The 20,249-nt window shown below is 33.7% G+C and overlaps 2 protein-coding genes and 1 long non-coding RNA gene across 3 annotated transcripts; all 3 read left to right on the top strand.

The window, feature by feature from the left end:
- Positions 1-1,555: 1,555 nt before the first annotated feature.
- Positions 1,556-4,556, top strand: LOC125197435 (caffeic acid 3-O-methyltransferase-like). The gene is made up of 4 exons (XM_048096170.2): positions 1,556-1,970; positions 2,974-3,281; positions 3,359-3,423; positions 4,078-4,556. Exons 1-4 carry the CDS (start codon positions 1,612-1,614, stop codon positions 4,387-4,389), a joined length of 1,044 nt encoding a protein of 347 aa, XP_047952127.1. The 5' UTR covers positions 1,556-1,611; the 3' UTR covers positions 4,390-4,556.
- Positions 4,557-9,244: 4,688 nt separating this feature from the next.
- LOC125193643 (uncharacterized) lies at positions 9,245-10,890 on the top strand. Its single transcript, XR_016128669.1, has 3 exons — positions 9,245-9,547; positions 10,072-10,136; positions 10,217-10,890. It is a non-coding gene; the product is annotated as an uncharacterized LOC125193643 (long non-coding RNA).
- A 6,941-nt stretch (positions 10,891-17,831) lies between these two features.
- On the top strand, positions 17,832-19,235 carry LOC125193637 (uncharacterized). The gene is made up of 3 exons (XM_048091471.2): positions 17,832-17,941; positions 18,132-18,278; positions 18,390-19,235. The coding sequence occupies exons 1-3, from the start codon at positions 17,917-17,919 to the stop codon at positions 18,524-18,526; spliced, it is 309 nt and encodes a 102-aa protein (XP_047947428.2). The 5' UTR covers positions 17,832-17,916; the 3' UTR covers positions 18,527-19,235.
- Positions 19,236-20,249: the final 1,014 nt, after the last annotated feature.

The raw sequence follows: 20,249 nt of genomic DNA, 5'->3' as shown, positions 1-20,249 counted from the left end.
TTTATAATATTGCAGTCTAGCGTTGTGACTAGCGTGGTGTCGCAGTGTCATTTTAAAAGTGTTGTCATTTTAACGCACTCCTATATATATATATATATCATATAAAATTAAGTATCTTTTATATTTAATCACGTTTTTATTCAAAAAAAAATCCATCCTCTAATTATTATTTTCATCAACCATTTTTGAATTTTTCTCTTTCGCAGCCTTTACTACAGTAGTATTATCTCGCAGCAACTTATGACAAAGACCGCATGATTATGAATTAGGAGTACTATAAATTACTACAACCTTTGAAAATGTTACGGCCAACGAATCATGATTTATTATACATTACATCCTTTTAATACAACGAAAGATAGTGACAAACAAGAAAGAGAAAGATAGTCAAACAAACAAACACTACTATCCTAGTACTCCCTCCGTCTTAAATAGCATTCACAATGGGTTTAGGCTAGCCACAAACACCTCCGGCCACATCATCAGCACTAAAATACTTCCTGCCACATCATCAGGACAAGCAGTGGACAAGCAATAGGCTAGATATAGGCTAGCCACAACAAACAAAATAAAAAAAAAAACAACTAAATTTATGGAATTAAACACAAAATACGGAATTAAATTTACGACACATATACAGAAAAATTCATTAATTTCATTTTTTTAAAAATGTACATTAACTAAAAAAAATTACATAATTAAAAAAAATCGGGCTTCCACACACGAGCCCCCGCCTCACTCTACTCCTCACTAATTTATTAAAAAAGTACATTAAAAAATGCAATAATTATATGTAAATTAAAAAAAAGTACACCTAAAAATAGTTACATACTTAAAAAAATTCATAAAAAAATATACATTAAAAATGCAATACAAAATGCATAAAAAAAATACATAAAAAATACATTAAAAAAATGCAATAAATAAAAAAAATTCATAAAGAAATATATTTAAAAAAATGCAACCGGCTAGCCGAAATTGAGCCTACTATGGCTGCTAGCGCATCGGCAAGCGGATCGGCTAGCGCCGCGATCGGCTAACCTATCCGCTAGCCTCCATTGTGGATGCTCTAAGATAGCTGTGGCATTTCTTTTGGACACGAAATTTAAGAAATTAATTTATTACAGATTAAATGAAGAGAGTAAAGCAAAAAATAAAATGAAATTTTTCCTAAAAAAAAGAAATGATTCAACTGTCTTGAGACAAACAAAAAAGGAATACTACCTCCGTTTTTTAAAAATAGCAACTCTTTCCTTTTTTTGTCCGTTCCTTAAAAATAACAACTTTCAAACTTTCCATTTTTGGAAAATTTTACATCATTAACAAAGTGGACCCCATCATCCACTGAACATTAATTTCATTATTTTTTTCTCTCCCTCTCTCTTACTTTACCAATTTTTCTCCCCTTCTCTTTTATTTACCAAATTACGCATTAAAACTCGTGCCGTTTCAAATCTCCCTATTTTCAAAAAACGAAGGTAGTAGTATATAAGGAGTATGTAAAATAAAATATGGTAGCAGTCAATACCCCCCCTGAAAAAAAGAATAATTATGTGACAATTAATCCCCCTCACTATATAATGCTACAATCCGATCAAATTAAGCCAAAAAATGTCGACGGCAGATGAAGAAGCGCGCAAGATAGCGATCGAATACGCTTCCGGTGCGGTGCTTCCGATGGTGGTGAAAGCCGCCATCGAGCTCGATCTCTTCCAGCTCATCCACAATGCTGGCCGCATTTCGGCAGCTGAGCTCGCCGCTCAGCTTCCCACGACCAACCCCGGTGCTGCGGCCACGCTCGAAAAAATCCTCCGCCTCCTCACCGGCCACTCCATCCTGAGCTGCGAAGGCGGAGACGAGCGGCGCTACGCTCTGTCGCCCGTCGGGAAGTTCTTCATCAAGAATGAAGAAGTCGGGTCGTGCTGCGCTGCTTCTTTGATGACCCAAGATAAGGTGCTCATGGAGAGCTGGTAAGTCACTTTCATACTTTTCGGGAACAAAACGGATATAGTATTAATTAATTTTGATATAAAATACTCCTTCCGTTCCACTTTTAGAGTCCCGGTTAGAATATTCCATAAATGGTATTAGGTCCCACATTCCACTAACGTTTTTACACTCACATTTTATTATAAAATTAATATAAAAAAGTAGGACCCACATTTCATTATCTTTTTTCATCAACTTTCCTTTGCATTTCTTAAAACCCGTGTCAAATTCAACCGGGACTCCAAAGTGGACGGAGGGAGTAGTATATAAGGCTTCCTTTGGTAGGAATTGGAGGTGTGGAATTGGAATTGAAGCCTTCAATTCCAAATCCAGTGTTTGATATTATAAAAATTCTTAGATTTGGAATTGAAAATCCTTCAATTCCAAATCAAAAGTAGTGGAATTCCAAATATTCTCACACATACAGACGCACACACTCACATTTCACTCACTACACACACTTCATACACTACACACACTCACACTACACACACTTCATACACTACACACACTCACACTACACACACTTCATACACTACACACAATTTCACACACTACACACATTTCACATATTTCACACAATTTCACATATTTCACACATTACACAAACTACACACACTTCACACACTATACACATTTCATACACACTACACACATTTCACACACTTCACACAGTTCAAACATTTGAACTGTGTGTAGTGTGTGAAGTGTGTGCACTGTGTGTATATTTAACAAACATGTCAATTCAATTCCATATCAATTCTCATTTTACCAAACATTGTATTTGGAATTGAATCTTCCAATTTAATTCCATAGAATTCCAATTCCGTATACCAAATGGAGTCTAAGTCGGACTTTTATTAGTACAACTTATTAATTTTGCTCCTTTATCTTTTATTATTATTTATATTCTGATCAACTTATGTTCTTTCAGCTCATCATTTTTTAGCTTGAGCGTTTACTATCTTATAATTTAATGATTAGGTATCATTTAAAAGATGCGGTGTTGGAGGGTGGAATTCCTTTTGAGAGAGCACATGGAATGAGTATATTTCAGTATGCATCTAAGGAGCCAAGATTAAGCAAGGTTATAAACCAGGCTATGGCTGAATCTGTTTTTATGTACAAGAAATTGATCGAGGTGTACAACAATTTTGAGGGGATTGGAACCGTAGTTGATGTTGGTGGTGGAACTGGAGCATTGCTTAGCATCATCATTTCCAACAATCCTTCCATTAAGGGTATCAATTTTGATTTGCCTCATGTCGTTCAACAAGCTCCATCTTACCCAGGTCTATTTCTCTCTCACTCACTCATGTTTTTCCATTTATATATACATGTATCTAAGTTACATATTATATGGGTTCAGGTATAGAGCATGTCGGAGGAGATATGTTTGTCAGTGTGCCCAAAGGAGATGCAATTTTCATGAAGGTACATTATAAAGTTCATTCTGTTATAATTTCAATCAAAAGAAACAATAAACGAAGACAAAACAGTTCCAAGATTTTACGTTGAAAACTCGGAGACAAAAAAAATTAGGGTAACAATCATTATAGACTTTTTTTTAAGGTTTGGTGGCTAACAGAGAATAAATACACAATTTAATGGCCTCCCGGGCCTAGTACAATAAATAATAAAGAGAGAGTAAAGTGGATAGTGAAATAAAGTAAGAGTGATTGAATGTTTTGTTTTTATACAAAAAAGGAAATGACTAAACTTAGTTGAGATATCCCAGAAAGGAATACGACTCAATTTAGTTGGGAAGAAGGGAGTACTACTATCCACAATTAATATTATCTTCTTTCCAACTTCTCCACTTTGGTTTCGTTACGTGTTTTAAGTAATGTAAACGGAAGTGGATTAAAAAATTAATGGAATATGAGTCCCATATTTATATATTAGTTTTATGATAAAACGTGAGTAAAATGAGTTAGAAGAATGTTCTTTACTGTAAAAAGTAAAAGTGCATAATTAATAGAGGATGAAAAAAATGACAAAAATGAATAATTAATAGGCGACGCAGGCAATGGTAATGATCTCTTTTTTATTTATCCATCTTTCGACTCAATCGTTTTATTTTATCAGAATGTTCTGCATAATTGGGACGACGAAAAATGTGTGAAAATTCTGAAAAACTGCAAAGAATCTCTATCAGAAAACGGGAAAGTGGTAATTGTCGAAAGTGTCCTTTTGGAGAACCCCAAGAGTGGGGAAACTGCAGTGGAGTTATTGAATTTGCTGATGTGGAGCTACAATGCGGGAGGAAAGGAGAGGACAGAAGCGGAATTTCGCATCTTGGGAAAGCAAGCTGGATTCCAAGGATTCCGCGAAGTATGCTGTGCTGCTGGTTCTTGGTTCATGGAATTTTATAATTCAAGTGCTGAATTTCCAATATAAAGGAGTTCTTGATTTTGTTTGTGTTTACCTTTTCGATTGGAGAACATTCTCAATCAATAAAAATAATAAGTTTGCTTTTATAATGTGTGACATGCAATCTCATGTATTGTAATTCATTGGTATGTACCAATGACTTCATTTGATAAAAACAGTAATTTGTGATTTAATTATTGAGTTATTTAATCGTGCACGTAACTTCCACCGAACCCCATTTTACATTAAGTTGGAATAATTTTATTTAATTATAGGAATGTGTTTTATACGGAGAATGTATTTATTATACTCACTTATTTAGATTATTCATTCACTTAAAAAAAGTTAAATAAATGGCTATGATTCGAATTGTTATGAGTTGAAACTTGGAAAAAAGACTTAGTAAAGTTAAATCTACAAAGTAAATTAAATTATCAAGCAGTGCTTTATCCTAATAAAAAGTTTCTCCTACAATACATGCATGGTGTGGTTTATGTGTGAAGATTTTGTTAAATTCAATTCGATACATAGGGTTGATTGCAAAAAGAATTGCAATACTCATAATTTTCTCATGTAAATTTGATTTTTGGGGAACAAAACGGTATCGTTGTGAATATCAAGAACTATTTATACTTCGACCTTTGAAAATGGTACTACCTCCGTCCCACATTAAGTGTCACATTTCATGTGGACACGAGTTTTTAAAAAATATAAAGAAAATTGAGTTGAATAAGTTAGTGGATTATGGATCCCACCTATATATATTAGTTTTATAATAAAGGGATATTGACATGTAATATCACGAAACTTTCAAAAAGTTGGGTTTTTTCCACGAACTTTAAAATTGGCAAATAATATCACGAACTTTACCCCTAGTTTGTTTTTTCCCACCAATGAAAAAATTCTCACAAATAATATTATGATACGAATTTGTTTTCGCAATTTCTCGACAACAATTTTGAGAGCTTCAAGTTTTTCAATCTTTGAAGATAGTTTTTCTTGAAGCACACCCTACAAAATTGTTCTTCAATCTATTAAAATAACATGAATTTTTTCATTGGTGGAAAAAACAAACCGGGGGTAAAGTTCGTGATATTATTTGCCAATTTTAAAGTTCGTGGGAAAAACCCAACTTTTTGAAAGTTTCGTGATATTACATGTCAATATCCCTATAATAAAATGTAAGTAGATTGGATTGGTAGAATGTAAGGTCTATTTATCATTTATGATAAAGTGAAATGTGACTCATATTGTGAGACAAACCAAAATGATAAAATGTGACACTTATCGTGGGAAAGGAGATAGTGAAAAATAGTGACAAAAAATCAATTATTTGTTGCAGAAGTCATAAATGTATAAGGACTCAAGAATCGTTATAAATTACGATACAACCTTTGAACATAGTCAAAGATAGGGACATAAAAGAAATTGAAAGATAGAGACAAAAAGAGGTACTCTCTCTGCCCCGAGACAAAAAGTCATAAATGTATTAAGATAGCACATTTTCTTGGCCGACACGAGATTTTAGGAGTTATTGGTTAAAGTGTTTAACTGGAGAGAAAAAAGGAGGATGTAAGTATTAAAATAGAGAGAAAGAAAGATACATATTTTAATAAGAGTGAGAAAAAATGGTTAAGTGTATTAATTGGAGGGAAAAAGTTTCAATGGAAATGTGTCATCTTAGTTGGGACAAACTAAAAAGAAAAACGTGTCATCAGTTGAATGGAGGGGGTATCAATATTTTTTGGGTTAGTCATAAATGAATAACGAATCAGCAATAATTATAGATAACCTTTGAAAATTATAGTGAGTTAGTCATACATGAATAACGAATCAAGAATTATTATAAATAGAGTGAACTACATAAATGGTATCTGATCTTTTATTTTCGCACATAAATGGTACCTGATCTTTATTTTATATCGTTTTTTATACCAATAAATCACATTTTTGGTACTTAATGCAATTTTCACCCTAAAATGCCCTCTAAACAAATACATATTTCCATTTGTGTCATTAAGATTATTTTGGACATACAAAATTAAATACCAAAAGTGATATTATAATTTCTTCTCTCATTTTTCTCACTTTTTATACTATTATTATTAATTAATATTAATATTATTATTTTAATATTATAAATTAATAATTAATTTATTTTTTAATATCATTTAAATATACTTAATTATAATTATAGTTATAATTATATTTAATTATTATAAATATTATTGTTATAATACTAAAAGCTAGGTGTAATTAAGAAATGAAATTCATATAATTGTTTAAGTTATGAATAATTATAATTATAGTTATAATTATATTAAATTATTGTAAATATTATTGTTATAATACTAAAAGCTAGGTGTAATTAATAAATAAAAATAATATAATTATTTAAATTATGAATCATACAATATTATATAATAATAATAATAATAATAATAATAATTATTATTATTATTATTATTATTATTATTTACATTAAATTTGTAACTAATCAATATAGTATTAATAAAAATTTAAAATTATGAATTGTATTCGTAATGATATTAAGAGTTGAATATTTTTAGTTAGGTGTTTCAACCCTAAAATGAGTATAAAATAATTAAATACAAAATATTTAATTGATTTAAATATTTTAAATAATTAATTTAATTAGGTGTTTTGTTCTTGATTTATATTATGAATGCAATTATATGTATGTATAAAACACTAAAAAGAAAGAAGAAAAAGAAGAGAAAAGAAAAAAGAGGAAACATAAATTAAGAAGAAAAAGGAAGATAAAATACTAATAAGAAAGAAAAAAATGAAGAAGAAAGAAAGAAGGAGAAACTAAAGAAGAAAAAAAGAAATAAGAAATGAAGAAAAAAATAATCACATGTTTGGTATACTATTTAATGAAATTTTTTAAAAATATCCTCTATAACAAAAAAATCACAAGTTTGGTACCTAAGGTTATTTTTATCACTGAGGTACCAAAAATGATATAAAATAAAAATCATGTACCATTTGCGTGCGAAAGTGAAAGATCGGGTACCATTTATGTAATTCACTCTTACAAATAACCTTTAAAAATGGTGAGAGATCAAGGGTCAAAGATAGTGAAAAAAAAGAGACTATCAATAGTTTTCGGAAGTAAATGTGTTACTGTAAGTAAAACGATATATTTTTCAAAAATATGAAAATCTATTTTTTAAAATATATTTTAAATAGGTAAACCTCGTACTCTAGTTATTTATTTATTTGACTTTGTACGTATTTTTAAAACTCCCAACAAGTCCAAATGAATCCAAAATCAGCGGACGAAAAAAGTGACTCAATTAAAGCCCGGCCCCAGCAACCACGACAAATGTAAATGTTTCACTAAAATTGCACACTAAATTTTCTCACAAAGATTATTCAATCCTAGTTTGGAATATTATGCCGACTCCACTCACAACGATAATGATGGATTTTATTTTCCATTCTCCATTCATCCACGAAAAATTATTTGAAAAGTAACGATATGAGATTAAATTTAAATTTGATAAAACAAGAGATATATAAAGAGAGAAAAAAAAAAAAGATTCAAGATTATTATTGAAAAATGAAAAATTTACCATAAATAAATAGCCACTAATTTTTGTAGGGAATCAAAAAAGAATTACTTATTAAGTCCATGAAAGTGACACAGTTCCAATTCCTATATTTGGTCATCACATTAATTATAAAACTAATTTATTGCAGCAAAAGGCATTCGCTGCCAGAAGCCCATCTCTCAAGGCCGTACACTTTATCTGAGAGATGGAAGCAATTTAGTAGGATTCGAACCTAAACTCATTGCAGCAAGATCTGCTCCTCCGTTGCCAACTGCGCTACGCCCCTGCAGGCATAAAACAAATTTATAATCCTATTTGGTCGTCAAATTAAATATTCCATTTGCCAAGATACGCCGTCTACTTTTCCTTAGTGATAAATACTCCAAATAGTCCACACAAGTTACCTAAATAATATCCGACTTACATAAATAAATAAATAAAAACTCGTGATAATAATCCCCTTCACTATCTAAAGCCATAATCGATCAAATTAAAACAAGCCAAAAAAAAAATGTCGACGACCGAAGAAGAAATGCGCACAATAGCAATTCAATACGCTTCCGGCGCGGTGGTTCCGATGGTGGTGAAAGCCGCCATCGAGCTCGATCTCTTCCAACTCATCAACAATGCTAGTAACATTTAGGCAGCTGAGCTTGCCGCTCAGCTTCCGACGACCAACCCCGGGGCTGCAGCCACGCTCGACAGACTCCTCCGCCTCCTCACCGCCCACTCATTCTCAGCTGCAGCCTGCGCGAGGGCGGAGACGAGCGGTGCTACGCTCTTTCGGCGTTGGGAAAGTTCTTTGTAAAGAATGAAGAAGGCGGGTCGTGCTGTGCCATTTCACTAATGACACAAGATAAGGTTCTAATGGAGAGTTGGTAAGTCATAAATTTATTTTGGTATATTTTAAATTTTAAGTTTGAAATGTCTTGAAAAAACAATTTGGTTAACGAATCACACAAATATCAATTAAAAAGTCGATAATGTTACTGGATTAAAGGTATTTCCGTTAACGCTAAAACGTACACATGCATCAGTCATGGATGATAGTAAGAGTAAAAGCATGTCTCTATGTGAAATAATGTCTCACTTTATCAGTTTGATAAGTACGCTCACAGTTTAAACTGCTATTTATAGTATTTTTCTATTTTAAGCAAGTGAATCTACACTTCACTAAAACAGTACACTCGTGCACATCATATTATAAATTTTTTAAAAACTAGAGTCAAGTAAGAATGTTTTTTTTTTAAAAATCATAAAGGAATTGAATATAAAACAATCAATATTTGTTATGATTAGGTATCATCTAAAAGATGCAGTTTTGGAAGGTGGGACCCCTTTTGAGAGAGCACATGGAATGAGTATATTTGAGTATGCATCTAAGGAACCAAGATTAGGCAAACTTTTGAACCAGGCTATGTCTGAATCCATCTTATTGTACAAGAAAATGATGGAGATATACAATAATTTTGAGGGAATTGAAACCCTGGTTGATGTTGACGGTGGAACTGGAGCATTGCTTGACATCATCATTTCCAACAATCCATCCGTTAAGGGCATCAATTATGATTTGCCTCATGTCATTCAACATGCTCCATCTTACCCAGGTTTTCTTCTGCGTCCTTTTATAGTTAAGGCGTTTCTTTCGGGCACGAAGATTAAGAAACTGTAAATGTTAAATAAATTGGGTGGAGAGAGCATAAACTTTAAAGATCAAGTGAAAATAAAGTAAGAGAGATAATAAAATAAGAAAGATGAATGTATTGCTTTTGCCAAAAAGAAGAAGACATGACTGAGCTATAGTGGAATAACCAAAAAGGATTACGAACCAACTAAAGTGGGACAAAGAGAGTATCTGTTTTGTGTACAACGGATTAAATAAGTTGATTATGACAAAATTGTGTGAACCGTGGAAAAAAAGTAAGAGAGAAAATTAATTATGGTAATCATACAAATGTGAGCGAAATTTAGCTCACATCATAACATAAAAATATCAAAAGTTTCATACTAAGGTACCCTACGCATTTAATTTAATAATTTTGTCTTATTATATTCTAGATCCGCGATAAGGTTTGATTATGATTTGAATATATCCTGTATATTATGTAAGTGACATAAAATTTGGGTCCAGGTATAGAGCATGTGGGAGGAGATATGTTTGTTAGTGTGCCCAAAGGAGATGCAATTCTCATCAAGGTACATTATTGACTCGTTTACTTTTAGTACGACGTTTTATAAATAAAAAAATCATGTTTAATTCCGAAGCATCAATGCAGAATGTTATGCACAATTGGGGACAGGGGCGGACACACATAGAAGAAGGGTGGGGCTTAAGCCCTTACCCAAAATTAATTTTTTTTGTTTTTTCTACTTCTAAAGTCTTTTATATTTCTGAAAAATCATCTATAGCCCTTACTAAATAAGTGTCTAGAAGACTAAATCATCAAAAATTATATGATAAAAGGGCTGAAATAAATCTGAAAATAAAAATTGCAGACAAAAATGGACAACAATGGCCGCCGGGTGTTTGTGAAGAAGATGATTCAATTTATAATATAATAATATTATTAGTGTCTCAAAAACTGTATTATATTATTAGTGTCTCAAAAACTGTGTCAATTTATTTATGAATTAAAATATAAGTAAAAGAGTTTTCTTAATTGTTCATTTATTGTTTGAAATTAATAGTGCTACTATTCTTTTCCAATAACCGATACAACAGATAAAATCATGAAATACATGTTGGTTTTTTTTTTTCTCTCTATGCTTGGTATCACAAATTGCATAGCACAGAGTAATAATTTTCCTTCAAAATTCATAAACTATTTTCAATAGTGTGTAATCCCTGTGTTCCAATAAAATTGATACAAGTTTTTAATAGTGTAATATTATTTTTATGTACTATTCTTTGTGTGTGATTTTTAATAGTGTAATATATTTTTTTATGTACTATTTTCGTTGTGTAAAAGAAAATAATTTTGAAACAAAGCAAGTTTTAATGTGCAATTTGTAAAATAAAAGAGGATTAAAAGAATATTATTTAAATGTTATTAGTGGAGGACTAATAAAATAAAAAGAGTATTTACTATTCTGGAACGAATAAAAATTAAAATTATGTCTGTTTTTATTTACTAGTGTTAACACCCATGCTATGCATGGGACAAAAGAGTTTAAAAAAATAAATATAGAAAAAAATGAAAAAAATAATATGTGTAAGTAAAGACCAAAAAGTAAAATCAGATAATTTGAAAATCCTACTTACAATATTTGGACAATCATCTAATTTTAGTCCCTTAACCCCCTAGAAATCTACTCCCTCCGTATTAAAAAAATATAAACATTTAAAACAACATGAGTTTTAATGCACTATTGGTAAAGTAAGTGAGAAAAATTAATAAAATAAAAGAGAAGAAAATAAAAATGAGTAAAATAAGAGAGAGAAAATAGATTAAAGTACTTTAAATCAAATATAAAAATTCAAATACACTTTTATAGAAAACGTTTTAATAAACAACATAATAATAGGCCATGACTGAAAACATGCCTTTTAAAAATAGGCTAACATGTGCAAGCAAATACTAAAATACAGTAAAATTTTCACAATTAAAATACTCGCTTTAACAGAATTTAAGTTCAATAGATAATAATACCTATGGGTATATATCTTGAACAAAATATGATAAATACTATATTAATTATATCTACAAATATTTATTACAACAATTTAGTTATTGAGTTTAATTACCAATAAATAATATAAAAACCCTTAAAGTTGAAATTGTAGTTAGTAGTAGTACTTATTATAATGTCTCAGCTATTTTGGCATAACTCGAAAGGAACAAAAAATTGGTGATTAGCTTAGTCTGGTTGATTTATTATAATTAAAATAAAAAATTAATAATAATAATATTTTATAAAATAATAAATTATATAAGTATACTAAAAAGATTGATGAAAGCATAATCAAATATACTTTAAAAATATATATTATAAGCATTTATTATAATAATTTTTTAACAAACTAATTTTTTCATTTAAGATTAACAGGAGTACTATAATTATTTTATAATTAAATATAATTAGTGTCGTAGACCTTATTATAAATTAGTTCTCGAATAATTGGAAATTAACTACATATATATACTTAAATTTCATATTCAAAATTTACAATAATCCAAAACGCATTAGAGTTGTAACTTCTCTAACAAAATATAATTAGTAATATAAAACTTATTATAATTAACTTTTACAATCAATTGGGAACTAACTCCATAAATACATCAAGTGAATATTCGAATCTCACTATAATTATAAAATGATAACTTTTGAAATTTTAGGTTTGGTATTTTAGTTTTTTCAATATTAATATATTATTCTTTATTTACTTATAATCATATTAATTTTTTTTTACTTAAATATCAACAATCTTTAAATCTTATTCTAACATAATAGTAATTAAATTTTGTTATAATTCGAAACTTTCATTAATTAATTTATGTACTTTAGTTTAATAGTATTACATTTATTATCACAAAAATATTATTAGTGTGTGATATTAATTGAGAAATTGACTAAGTTTATTACTATTCAGTACAACACAAATTATTGTTGCATACTATATTTTATTAACAATTATTTTTGGCCATGGATATTGCTTTATTTATTTTAATCTTGTCATGGATATTGCTTAATTAATTTTTGGCCATGGATATTCCTTAATTATCAAAATCTTGTCACTAAAATAAATAATTTTAAATAGGGTATTTCATCAAATCATAGTATACTTGGAAAATATTTTCATCGTAATTAAATAAGGTGTTTCATCTAACATGTTTCTTGTTTATTTTTATAATTATCATTTATCTACCTCAATATATTTATTTTTAATATTACAAATTTAATATTAAGCTTCTATTGTCATAACTTCCACAACAAAATTTAATATTTATTTTTAATATTACAAATTTAATATTTATCCTTGTAGTATTTTTAATACTTAATGTGTGATATAGCATGTATGTGTAAAGTATTATATTTTTGTTAACCTTGTCATATCTATTTAATTTAATTTTATTATTTTACATAAAGAGTACACTCACAACAAAAATTATTTTGTCACAATGTTATCCGATGAGTATATCTCCTCATTTTGTGTAGTTATTTTTTTAACATTTGTTGAATAGAGTATATAATATCATTGTGCTGTGCAAGTTTAGGGAATTTATTTTTTATTTCCTCTAAATAAAATTATAGCAAAATTTTATAATGCTCTCTTAATAACAATCCATAAGAAAAAACTAAACATCTCAATAGAAAAAAAAAATTACAACAAATATTATACTCCCTCCCTCTGTCCCACGTTACTTGAGTCATTTCTTTTTTGCATTTGTTTTGAAAAAATAATAATAAATAGTTAAAGTGGAGAGAAAGAAAAGTAACAAAGAGAATAATGCAGAGAAGAATCTTAACTATAGTATTCTCACATTTACTTTATTTTTTCTCCACTTTAACTATTTAATATTATTTTTTTAAAACGAGTGCGAAAAAGAAGTGACTCAAGTAACGTGGGACGGAGGGAGTATTAAGTACCAAACTAATATTCAACACTATTGGTTTTTATGACTTAGCATACTTATGATGTATGGCCAAAATTTAAATAAATATTAGAATTATTTATGATAAAATAAATTAAAATCAATTTAGTTCTAACTATTTTATACTAAATTTAAATGTAGATATATTTACAAATTATATATCTTAAATATTAAATATACATTTTAAATATAATTGTAAAATAGTTTTAATATAATAAAGGGTTGTAAAAATATTTAATATATTAATATATAAATCTAGTTATTTATTTAGAAGAATTTCATTTTAAAAATACATAATCATAGTCTAATAAAGTAAATGTTGAAATTGAACCTATATCTTTCTCTCTCCTCTCTATCACTTTGTTTCTCTCCCTAATCGGCGCCGCCTCAACCACCGCCGTGCTGACCTAGAACCGCCGCCCGCCGCCACCCACTGCTCTCTTTTCTTCTCTCTCAAATCGGCGGCGCCACGACAACGCCCGCCCAGCCGCTCCACCACCGTACCTCGCCAGCTAGTCCGCGAGCTTCACGCCCGCCGCCGTCCACTGCTCTCTCTTCTTCTCTCTCAAATCGGCGGCCCCACGACAACGCCCGCTCCACCGCTCCTTCCTCTGTGTAAGCTTTTACACCACATCACCATTTACGTCCTTGTAAGCGTGCTTGAATCTGGACCTCTACGACATAAAACTTTTCTATAGTAAGAGCATCTCCAATGCTAAATAGGCCAGCAATAGGCTAGCCATTCTCTCTCCCTGCTACGTTAGCAACACTAAAAATCCACCTGCCACATCAGATTTAGGCCAGCCATAGGCTAGCCATAGGCCAGCCTAAAAATAATTCAAAATATACTACATTTACGGAATTAAAATTACGATTAAATTACGGAATTAAATTTACGACACATATACGGGAAAATTAATCCATTCCATTCAAAAAAAGTACAAAGATTTAAAAAAAATAAATGATTTTTTTTAAAATAAAAGGGCTTCCACACACGAGCCCCGCCACTCTCTACTCCTCATCGCCGTCGCCGCCGCCGCTGCCGCCACCCGTGGTATCTGTGCCCACGTCGGAACCCCCTAGCCGTGCCCTCGCGACATCCAAATCAACCCGCATGCTCTCGAGCATCGAGTGAAGAAACATCTTCTCCGTGGGGTCAGTGGTGGTCCTCCAATCTTGGAAGACCTTGTACATCTAAGCCCGCGTTTGGTTACGCGAATGGAGAGTGTACTTGAGTGGGGCGGGTGGGATGGCGGAGGACTGGACCTCGCGGGGCGATAGGGGGGATCCGTCCCTCGCAGCCCGTTGCGCCCGCTTCTGTCCAACCGGGCGAGCGCGACCAGCAAATGAAGGAGGGGATGGAAACTCCTCAGCATCTGGGGGGAGGTCGTGGGATCCGCCGCTGCTGCCGCTGTAGTCACCGGTATAGTTCAGCCTCTGCTTCTTCGGCCACCCAGCGTCGCACCCCGTACGGAACTTCTCGGAGTCCTTCAGCAACAAAAAGCACTCCCAGAAGTGGAACTCCTTGTACGTCCCCGCCAAGGGGAACTGACTCTCGGCTATCCTCCGGACGTCCTCCTCATTCTGCCCACTAGTGAGCTGACGGAGGGCGTTGGCGTACAACGCCGAAAAACGGCCGACCGCGGCCCTGATGCGCTCCCACCCCTTCCAGACCTCCTCCCCGCTGAAGTCCTTCCCGTGCGGGCAATGCCTCCTGTAGGCAGCTCTAATCTTCGCCCACATGTTGACGACCCGCTGGTTGTTCGCAACCAGCAGATCATCGCACACCTCCAACCACCCCCTGGCCACCCCAGCGTAATCATCCTCCGTCCACTTCCTCCGGCCGGGGGTGTCGTCAACAACGGGCTGCGACGACTCGCCGACCGCCTTGGCCTTCCCCCTCGTCTTCTTCTTCTTCACCGCGGCCCGTCCCGCTGGAACGGGAGGGTCCGGATCGCCGAGATCGATCCCCATGTCATGCAATGACAAAAGGTCATAGCCAGTGAACTGCGTCTCCATTGGGGTCGACGTGTGAGACGAAGCCATCAAAAAATCCAGAGAGGGACGATAGACCGTGTCCCCCCCCCCCCGGTGACCCTTGCATCCCCTCCTGCATCCCGGGATGCATACCGTGCTGCATCCCCCCCTGCATCCCTCCCTGCCACATCATCTGCTGCAGCATCTGCTGCTGCATCTGGGGCATACTTCCCCATCCCGGCGCTGACTGCCCGCCGCTCCCCTGCCCCCCTCCCGGCATCCCCCACGGCATACCCCCGGCATACCCTCCTGGTTCCCCCCCGCACCCCCCCCCCCCCCCCGGCGCACCGACCATCATCCCCATCAACTGCCCCCAAGGGACGTTAAAACCTGAGCCCATCTGCCCGCCCATCTGGCCCCATCCAGATCCCACAGGTACCGTGGGAGTCTGAGATCCACTCGTCACTGGACTGGACTCGTTGTTGTGATCCATCGCTCGATGATGCTCTTGTACAGAAAGTTAGAGAGAGAGAAATCTCGTTAAAACAAGTGGTGCAAATGAAAATGAAACGAAAATCGTGTTTATATAGGTTTTAAAAATAAAAAAAATAAAAAAACAAAATTCGGCGCTGACTGATCGGGCCGCCACAATGGTGGCCAGCGCATCGGCTAATAATATATGCACAGTACGATTCACACTACTGAAATAAGATACTTTGTGTAGCTTGTGATTGAATTTTTTTAAATGCAAACATTTTATTCTTTCTTTTTAAAAATGCCAATTAAAAAACAATGTAACGCGCTGAGAAATCTTGAACTATTTTTCCAGAAAGGAAAGTGAGTAAATAGCGGAAACCATTAATGAATTCCTATATTTAATAAATATATATCCAAATGATGGAACCTAAAATTCTGTTATGATATATACATATTTTTCAAAAATTTAATTGTAAACATCACATTAAAATAAGACGAGACATGTACCTAGGAACTTATATAATTAATACTCTATAAATAAAAAGAGTTGGATTATTAATTAAAAAGGATATGTACCTAGTAGTCAAAATTAACAGGACAGATAGAGTTAGTCGTCGATTTAGACGCATCGTTTCCGCTGCATAAATATTCATCCAAATACGAAGAGGTAATTTAATTAAGATGGAACATCTTTTTTAGTCCACGAATTTTGTCAAAGTATTCCCTCCGTTTCATGGTAATAAGGGCGTTTTTCCATTTCCGCCCGTTCCATAGTAATAAAGTCATTTCCTTTTTTAGTAAAAGTCAACACATTTTTCCACACCTACTTTACTCTCTCTTACTTTTTTCTCTCTTCATCTCTCTACCTTTTTCATTTTCCACTTTATTTTCTCTTTACTTAACTCACCTAGCACAATTTTTCTTAATCTCCGTGCCGAAAAGTTTTGCCTCCATTACTATGGAACGGAGGGAGTATTATTTTAGGTCCGTAAACTTTGATAATATCATTTGAGGTCTGTCAACTATGAGCTAATATCATTCCAAGTACTTTTTTACTATTTCTAAGATTTTATGGACGAAAATACCCTCAATACCTTGAATGGTACATATTTTTAATTAACTTATCACATATTCATATTTTTCGACGAATTTTCTAAATATAATTTGGCCTTCAATATTATCACTTAATTTTGTGACATGCAAGAAAAGTTTCTTCGACATTTTATAATTAAAGAATTTTAAAATATTTTTGACGTATGGATACTCGTAAAATATCAAGGTCACGGTCAATAGACGATACTTGAGCGTTGATATATTATTTAAAAATAATATCAATATATCAATATTCAAGTATCATTTTGACTGTGACACTAATTTTTACGAGTATCCAAATCTTAAAAATATTTTTAAATTTTCTAATTATAAAAAGTTGAAGAAGGAACTTTACTTGTATGTCACAAAAGTGATAATATTGAAGATTAAATCATAGTATTTATAAAATTCATCGAAACTATATAGTAAAAATATTTATAAAAAATATGAGTATTTGATAAAGTTTATTAAAATACCCTTCAAGGTATTAAGGGTATTTTCACCCAGAAAAACTTGGAAATAGTAAAAAAGTATTTCAAATGATATTAACTCATAGTTGACGGACCTAAAATGATATTTTCAAAGTTCACGGACCTAAAATGATACTTTAACAAAGTTCGTGGACTAAAAAAGACTAAAAAAGATGTTCCCTCTTTAATTAAACCTACTAAACACGCGAATTTTTTTAAAACTCGATCGGCAAACTGAAATTATATGAATAAATTTTGATACAGAAATTCATAGTGAGTCCACGTGGAGTGAAGCTTTTCAGCTGCCAATGGGGACCCACAGATACAGAGGCAAAAGCTCTGATTTTCCTCTGCCATGGCTACGGCATGGAGTGTAGCATCTCCATGAGAGGTAACTGAAATCGAATATTCAATCGAATTTCTTTGTTTGTGTTGACAGTTGAAATTAAAAATTGACATATAAGTGTTAATAGAAAAAAAAATTAAAATCACTATATAAGTACGACTAACTGGTTTTAAGATGAACCTACATATTTCTATCGGATTGTTTCATTGATGGATTAATTGATTGATTGGAACAGGCTGTGCCGCTCGACTAGTGAAGGCGGGCTATGAAGTGCACGGGATCGACTGCGAAGGCCATGGGAAATCGTCCGGCCTGCTCGGACCCATCACCAGCTTCGATGATCTCGTCCACGATCTCTCCGATCACTTCACCAATATATCCGGTCAGATTTTCTGACTTGTTATTATAGTAGTACTGTCAATTGTCGTCGAATTAGTTTGATTTATTCAAAATTCAACCATTGGTTGTGATGATTCAAATAATGTTTATGCAGAGAGGAAAGTGAATAGGAATAAGCTGAGGATATTAATGGGGGAATCAATGGGAGGGGCGATGGTCCTATGCTTGCATAGAAAAATGCCTGCCTTTTGGGATGGTGCCATTCTTGTTGCACCCATGTGTAAGGTCTAATATATTCTCTTCTATCATAAATCAAAATCAAATTGTTAGACAAAATAATCATGAGATGTACTCAGAATTAAATTATGAGATTATTTTAATTGTAGAGGTGGCTATGACTAGTTATCACCACCGGCGGACCTACACTTAATGGGGGAGGGGCTTTAGCCCCTAATGAATTCATTTTTTTAATTATTTTCTACTACAAAGTTCTAAAATTTATTCATATTCTATACACATTATTATGTAAAAGCCCCTATTAATAATCTAAGTTACCTACAAATTTATTTTCAAGGTAAAATTTGAGAATTTAGCCCCTACTCACGTGTATTTCTGCGCCTGCCACTGATTGGGGAGACATAGAGTGTGTGAAAATTCTGAGAAATTGCAAAGAATCTGTTGCCGAAAATGGGAAAGTGATAATTGTCGAACATGTCCTTTCGGAGATCCCGAGGAGCGGGGCAACTGCAGTGGAAGAGTTGTACAATGTGCTGATGGCGGCCTATAATCCGGGAGGGAGGGAGAGGACAGAAATGGAATTTCGCATCTTAGGAAAACAAGCTGGGTTTCAAGGCTTCCGCAATGTGTGTTGTGCCTCTGGTTCTTGCTTCATGGAGCTTTATAATTCAAGCGCTCAGTTTCCAATATAAAGGAATTCTCGATGTTGTTTGTGTGCAGCATTTCTATTCCAATGAATAAAAACAGAGTAATAAGTTTGCTTTTATAATGTAGTAGTAATTCATTGGGATCCTAATAGTCTCTTGACTTGAGCAAAACTCTTGACCTTTGGCTATTTTCTCAAAAAACTAAAATTTCGGTATATTGGTGGACGGTGCAGAGGTAATAATGCCTGCCGCGGGATGTGAGGGTGATCCTCGCCGGAGAGGAGGTGATTGGTGGCAATTTTGGTAAGTGGAGCTAAATTTTTTGTGTTGAGGGCCCAAATTACTATGAACTAAATAACTACTACTACTATGGTTTATGGAGTATTTTTGGTATTCAGAAATTGATGCGGGGACCATGACCCTCTCTGGCCGGCTGGCTCTAACGTGGCTTCACCACTAGTCACTCGTAAGACGCTATGCGCCGTGTTCTTATAGTTGATGAAAATTCGTTTGTTTTTATAGGGATCAGATCACTTAGGATTCACTAATTACTGTGACCTCTTTTTATTGATTGGGTCTGAGATGGCTAATCTCAGAGGTACAAGTCAATACAAACGTGATATCAAGATTACACACTAAGTACAAGTTTTACAACCGGAAACCCCAGACTAATCTCAAGTACTCCTCTGGTCTTGAGGTTCCATCTTTTCCGATAGTACCTGCATACTTTGTAGTAGAGTTAGTCACACAAGAAAGCGATCCCAAGGGATCAAAGCACAAAGAAGAGACTAAGTCAGAGAATTGGGCCACGAGTGGCTCAGGTCACAGCAGTGATTGCACTAGGCCTCAGACCCCCCCAATCCTCACTGCAAGTCACAAAGGAGAGCACCGTTGAACGAACTCACACCAGAGATTAGTGGAACCCTAGATCTCACCGGTCAACGCCCACCACGGCCGTCTCACACGCGGACTTACACACACCACTTCAGAACACAGCCAAGAACACAAGAATCCTCACAAACACTCCAAGCATTTCGGGATTGGTCACAAACAAAAGACCAAACCCTAGATCTGAGAAGGAAACCGAAGAAGTTGCCTAACACTCAATCTACACCGGTAGAACTCTTAAG

Source organism: Salvia hispanica, chromosome 4, assembly GCF_029641045.1.
Source record: "Salvia hispanica isolate PSC_SH4W2 chromosome 4, Shi_PSC_v1, whole genome shotgun sequence".
In the NCBI taxonomy this organism is placed as follows: Eukaryota; Viridiplantae; Streptophyta; class Magnoliopsida; order Lamiales; family Lamiaceae; genus Salvia; species Salvia hispanica.
Note: the sequence above shows the minus strand (reverse complement) of the source record. Positions and strands in the feature narration are given on the sequence as shown.